We start from the raw sequence: 6,943 nt of genomic DNA on the forward strand, positions 1-6,943 counted from the left end.
TCCCTCATTTTTCATTTCTTGTGTCAATTTTGGTTTTTTTATCAGTTTTGGATATGCCTCTTTTTACTTTTTTTTATCTATGTTTCCCTCTTTTTCAATCAGTTCTGTATGGTCTGGATTCAATTTTGCCCTTTTTCCTTCTTTTCTTTCTTTTCTTTCTTGTTTTCTTTCCTTCTTTTTTGTGAGGTGATGGGCAGGTTAATCACTGCCTGGAGATAGAAGGATGGCTGGACTTGCAGGAGAGTCCAGAGGGCTTTTTGGAAGGAGAAAGCTTTTCTTTTCCAGCCATTCGGCCCAGTCAAGCCAATCATCATACTGTTGCGGCGGTACAGGAGCTGGCACTCTGCAGAATTGGCACTTGAATGCAGTGTATGAGAGCGGATGCGACGTGCGGCAACTCACGCATATGATCCTGGCGTAGCGGCGGCCGGACGCTCTACAGTGCCTTTGGTGACACTGGCCTTCTTTTACCTCGAGCAAAGGTGAGCGGACACGACAGTTTTTGGAGTGCCAGTATTCAGGATCGGATTCCCACTTTCCATACTTGGTTGGCGACGTGAAGCTTGCAGAGGTATCACCGAGTTCGCTACCGATCAGTTCGTGAGGGGGAGTTCCCGGTCGCCAATCTGCGACCGTTTGCGCCGCTGATACGAGCTTCGTCGACTCCCCTGCTCGCCACGCATCTAATGTCAGTGGTACTTCATTTTCCGTCATGGTAGGCACTACATCCACGGGCGCACAGTCCGGGCCTTCGTCCAAACAAACACCTGAGTGTATGCGTATGCGTTTTGTCGAGGCGCGGCACCTCGGCCCCTGGCATTCGTGATACATGGTCGTAGGAGCACCAATGGGCATGCCACAGCCGCAATGTCCACGTTCAACTTTCAAGAGAACCTGCGCATTACGGGTGCAAAGTGCCGTGTGTGGAACGTCCTCCATCACAGCTCTAACCGCAGCTAGTGACAGACCGAGGACCGATATAAATGTCGAGACGGCGAAACGCATGACTGTGCACAACTAACTACTCGGGAATTTCAGGTGTTTTCTTTGTGGTAGGGTTTGAACTCTTGAGCTTATGTCTAGCTGGAGGAAAGCTGCCTAAAACGTCTTGTTAACCAACTAAGCTACTGTGCCGGGTGTGCAACAGGGAAGAACTCTATACTTATACTGAAAAAAAAAACCGCAAGTCTCCTGTGCTGTCCAAGGGATTTGGGTAACCCATGGAACTACTATGCCTTCCCACCGGATACCGTTCAAATTGACACGGTTTGAGTTTATCAGAGTGAAATCAGTGGCTTTGGATCAGAATGGAGCACAGGGAAATCTCATAAAAGCTTTGCCACATCCAAAGTGCCGCAGGGAAACCGCCTCAAGTACCCTGCAATACTACGAAGGCAATGGCATTGGGAGGTGAAGTAGGTACTTTTGGCCCAGCCTCCCCAGATTAAAAAAGTGTGTTATTAATAATTTATGAATGGAGGTCTAACATTTATTGACTTTGGGCCCATGCCAATGGGCTAATTCCCATGTTGAAGATCTGAGCGCGCTAGTACATACATGAAGCCGAGCCCTTTCCGCGCGGAGTGGTCCCAATATTGCCAATTTGCGCCGACCGGGCCTGCGGGACGGCATCCCAGGCCCCTGCTCCCAATCAGAGGGGGGCTTGACTTAAGCTGGCGGCTTGAACCCTCTTGAGCCCAAGTTCCAGCTAATCATGAATTCCATCACTATTGACGGCATCAACTAACTTAACTAAGTCCCTCCCGAGGGAGGCCGAAGCCTCCCTCTGGGAGGGACTTATGCCTTACAGGTGATTTTGGCCTGAGAGTTATGCCCCAAATCCTTGCCTTTTTGTGCTAAGGTCCCTGTACAGTGGTGTGTTTTTGTGATCACCCCGTACATTTTCACTAAGACTCATCAGAAGCATGGCTATCTCCAGCCACCTTCTGGTGTATTTTTCTCCTTGCCAAACTTGAGATACAGGGGATGTAAACACAAGAAAACTTGTCCTGGCTAGAACAGATGATTGATCACTGTTTTTTGAACTGGCTCCCTTGGGATTTGGAGTGAATGGCCGAAAATGCATGTTCCCACACGCATCCTGCAGCTTTGTGACATTCTCAGATCTGTCAGAGCAGTGAGTCCCAGATACCTGTCATTTTTTTTCCTTGAGGCAAGTGTATGGATTTGCACTAAAAATGCTGTTTTAACAGTCTCCGGGTTGGCTTTTGCCATCCACCATCTTTGATAGATCATTGTGAGTGAGGCAGGAAGACTCATGATGATATTGATGCATCAAAAATTAGACAAGATGTTGATATTTCATCTGATCCAAAAACATTGTTGGGATCCTCGGAGGTGAAGGAGCTATGGGAACATTTGTCAAAATCAGCGTTTTTGGCCTTTGCTCTCAGTCCTAAATCACCGATACCGCATAAGAGCATCTCCACCGCGGGCCCTAGTTTGGGGTCGCGAAAATTCAATCTTTGGGACTGCGCAGCAGGTTTTACCGCCCCAAACTGCTGCGGCATACACCGCAAGCCTCCAAAGGGAGTCTCTAAAAATCACTGACACACCACCGATGTACATGTATTCCATGACGGGCACAAACCGGTCATCCAAAAGGAATGCACTTTGTGCGATGACCATCCGAGGTGGATACATAAATAACACTCCTTGATGGCCGTCACTAACCGGTCATTCAGAACATTTGCATGTTTTTTGATGACCGCCTCGTTTGATGGCCTTCCATGGCGGTCATCGAGAAATCATGAAGTGGACTCACCTCAATGACCGGTACAAACCGGTCATTGAGGATTGATTGGTGTGTGTGTGGCTGACAACCGGTCGGTTGCTGCTGCAATGGCCGGTTCGTTCTGGACATCGAGAGGAGTAATAACTCCCCTCGATGGCCGGAACGGAGCAGTCATTGAGAGGATAATAACTCTCCTCAACGGCTGGTTTGTTCCGGTCATCAATAGGAGCAATAAATATCCTCGATGGCCGGTTTGTTCCGGTCATCAAGATGAGTAATAATTCTCCTTGATGGCCGGTTCTTTCCGGTCACCGAGAGGAGCAATACATCTCCTTGATGGCCGGTTGGTTCCGTTCATTGAGATGAGTACATATTGTAAAATTGGTTCCGTTCATCGAGGAGGTGACCAATGGAGTTTCACAATGTTGTTGTTATGTGACAGTGTCTTTTGGGTCGTTGGAGAGAGTCTCTAGGAGTCCCTACATGTACGGACTTGGGCATGAAATTTGGGGACACCTGTAAAATTTTGACGCTAATAGCGCCCTGTGAAGCCCCCGCGCATCGCGGGGTTTCACAATGAGATGTCACAACATCCAGGCAATATCAAACCGTGCCTCCTTCCACATCCTAGCCGGCAGAGATCCCTGCTCCCACATCTCTCCCGGCTAGGTAAGCGAGCACCTTTCACTTCTCCTCATTGTTTCCCTTTTCCTTCTCCTTCCTCCCTTCCCATCTATCATGTACTGAGAGATCCCTGCTCCCACATCTCTCGCGGCTAGATCAAAAACCCTTGCAATTCAGCCCCGTGAACTAGATTTTGCCTCAACAGGCACTTGTGCTCCCCTTCGTGCCCATATCACTCAATTAAGTGAAGGACTCTCTCCGAGTCCTTACACTTTTTTTTTCTAGTTCACCCCGAATCAATACAAATTCGATTCAACCAAAGTCCAGAAAATTTTTTTACTTGAAAGCTCCTTCCAAACAACTCCCTTGAAAGCTCCTTCCGAACGACTCCCTTGAAAGCCCCCCTTTTCCCTTCCAAGCCTTTTTTCTTTCTTCCTTTACCATTGACTTCTCCTTTTCAATTACCTGACTTGCGATAACACGGTTGTATGAGCACTCGTAAATCCAACACCGAACCCCTAATTCCAATCACTGACCCTGAAAAGCTTGCCCGCGATATCCGCCGTCGAGCCCGTTTAGCAGCCACGCTAGCTGTTGCCCAAACAATCCCAGTACCTACTCCATCTCCCCTAGTCGACGACATCGGACCGCTACCCCAAAGCCTCCCTTCCCTGGACGAACCACCTTTCTTAACTTCAGAGATGCAGAGCGGACAAGGCTCTTCTGGGAACGCTGAAGACCCGGCCGACATGTCACACTCCGATCTGATCAAGGCCATTATGATCATTCAGCAGAATACGGCAAAGCAACTTCTGGCAACCCAAAAGCAAGTCCAAGATGCCCAAAGAGTCGCCCAAGAAGCCCAGGCCCAAGCTGCCGCGAATATGCTTTCGGTCCAGGAACAAGCCCGAGCAGACGTTAAAGCGGCCCAAGACCAAGCTAGGGCAGACAGAGAATCTACCGCCGCCCGTTTCGCTGCACTCGAACCCATCAAATCAGAAACCGGTTTAACCCCCCGACTGGCCTCAGGCCGCATCGACCTTCAGAGATTCCAAGTCTCAGACGGGCCTTCGTTCAGAGGCCCCTTCCAAGAAGTGGAACCTTTTCTCAAGTGGATCCAAGGTGTACAGGTCTTCTATGCGATGAAGGATGTCACTCACTCAGACAACAAACGTCTCATTCTTGGCGGACTTATTGCCGAAACCAATCTACTTTCGTTTTACGCAAACAAATCTCCAAAATTCGCCAACAAACCTTGGGATGAATTCAAATCCCGCCTCTTTGAATTTTCCTTACCAACCGAGTGGCGCACAGAGCTCAAGCGGAGCTTCTGAGAAGATTTGGCTAATAAAAACATTATATTTTAGTCAACAATAATGATGAAAGAAATATTACAAAGATAATGATGATTTTACCTAATAAAAACAGGAACAGGGTTAAGGAAGAGAACAATAGAGACCAGGACCAGAATAAAACACTAGGACTTTTAAAAGCTAATGAAAAGATAAATTTGGTTAGATCTTTAATAAAACAACAGTCAACAGATATGATAAGCAAAAGGAAAAAGAACCTGTGAACAGCCAGCCTAGACTAAGGACCTCGACGAGCAATCCGCGGAGATGATGATGACTGAAGTTGATAAACCGCGGGTTGAATAAAGGTGGTCGAGATGAGGAAAAAGGAATTCGGCGGATGGTCAACAGGATCCTGAAGAGGACGGTCAACTGCTCTGAAAATGGAGTATTTGCACTTGCGAAGCTCTCTTGACGTCATTGGAGTGACTGCGCGCCGCATCGTTCTGCGTACCGTGATCGCAGACCGAAAAACAGAGAATTCCAACACACCCCCATGCACCAAGCCCGTTAGGGAGGGGGCATACCGGCTCGTAAGACTCGAAGAACTTTAAAGATTGAAGATCTTCCGATGGATTTGGTGAGGAAATCCGCCAACATAAGATGTGTTCTTTTGAACACAAGCGAAATGGTGTCTGCAATGATTTCCGCACGCACAAAATGATAACGCAAATTCATGTGTTTCGTCTTGAACGCTGAGTGATTTGACTCATTATTTGCTAACATGATGGCGCCTTGATTGTCTTCGAAGATCTTGAAAGGAAGTTCAATTCGAATTTTTAGAGCAGAGTCCGATACCATCTTAAGCCAAAGGAGTTCTTTAGTGACTTCAGTGATCGCTATGTATTCCGCTTCTGTCGATGACAGCGAAATGGTAGATTGTTTCTTTGACCGCCAGGAAATCAAATTATTGTTCCAAAGAATTAGATAACCAGTAGTAGATTTACTCGTGATCGAACAGCTTGCCCAGCTAGCATCAACGAAAGAGATGAATTCGGATTGATCCGCTGGGGTTTTTCGGAGAGTGATACCGAAATCCTTTGATCCTTTAAGATATCGAAGACAATGTACTGCAGCATTCCAGTGAAGAATGCCTGGATTCTTTAGAAATTGGGACAGACATCCGACGGTGAATGTAATGTCGGGTCTGGTTGTCACGCTAAGGTAGTTAAGAGCTCCAACTAGACCTCGATAGCGAACATTAAGCTTGTTGAGTTCTTCAATTTCGCGTTGGGATGCTTTGACAAGATGTGAATTAGGCTTCATTGGAGTAGCAAGCGGCACTAGAGAATCACAGTTATATTTGATCAAGGTTTCTTCGATGTAGTGGGTCTGTGTTAGGTGTACAGACTCAGGGGATTGAGAAACCTTCATCCCAAGAAGATGCATAGCGCTGCCTAGATCTTTAATCTTAAACCGCTTTCGGATCAGGTTTTTAAACACTTCTGGTTCCTTGCTAAAGATAGCAATGTCGTCGACATGAACATACAACCAGGTGTTCGATGACCAGAAAACGCACGGCTCGGCGTAGCTACGATTAAACCCGACCGACAGCAACCAGGAGGAGAGAGTCAAATGCCACTCCTTTGGTGCTTGTTTAAGACCATAGAGTGCCTTTTTGAGGAGAAGAACTTTGCCCGATGGCACATCAAAACCAGGCGGAGGATTCAAGGTGATACGTTCTCTTATCGGCGCGTTTAAGAATGCACATTTGACATCGATCTGATGAAATTGAAGATTATTTTGTAGCGCAAACGTGATGAGTAGCCGAAGAGAAACTAGTTTGCCGGTTGGCGCAAACGTGAAACGGTAGTCTTTGCCGAAAATTTCCTTGAATCCTTGAACGCATAATCGGGCCTTGTATTCTTCAGCCTGATTAGAAGATTCAGGTTTAATCTTGAAGACCCAGGTGCAGTTCAGGGGCTTGTCATCTCGACTCTTATCGATGATGTCCCAGACATCGTAGCTCTCCATGTTAGTTTTCTCTTTGTAGAGAGCCAACGTCCATTTTTCTTTATCGGCGCGCATCATGACTTGATCATACGAGAGTGTATTATCGTCGGAAGAAGCTGAAGCATTGAAAGATTCTGGTACCCCCCTCCGACGATGAGACAATATGTTCTCAGCAGATACGTCACCAATAATTTCATTTGCAGCGCGATCAGGTGTTGGTTCAGCGGCAACAAAATCTTGCGGAATTTCTTGGTGAGGA

General features: G+C 47.1%; 1 protein-coding gene across 1 annotated transcript; it reads right to left on the reverse strand.

Moving 5' to 3' along the window:
* Positions 1–310: 310 nt before the first annotated feature.
* On the reverse strand, positions 311–1,005 carry PtA15_17A57 (uncharacterized protein; the record flags this gene model as incomplete). Its single annotated transcript, XM_053164560.1, has 2 exons — positions 311–343; positions 472–1,005. 2 exons carry the CDS (start codon positions 1,003–1,005, stop codon positions 311–313), a joined length of 567 nt encoding a protein of 188 aa, XP_053028131.1.
* Positions 1,006–6,943: the final 5,938 nt, after the last annotated feature.

Source organism: Puccinia triticina, chromosome 17A (genome assembly GCF_026914185.1).
Source record: "Puccinia triticina chromosome 17A, complete sequence".
Classification (NCBI taxonomy): domain Eukaryota; kingdom Fungi; phylum Basidiomycota; class Pucciniomycetes; order Pucciniales; family Pucciniaceae; genus Puccinia; species Puccinia triticina.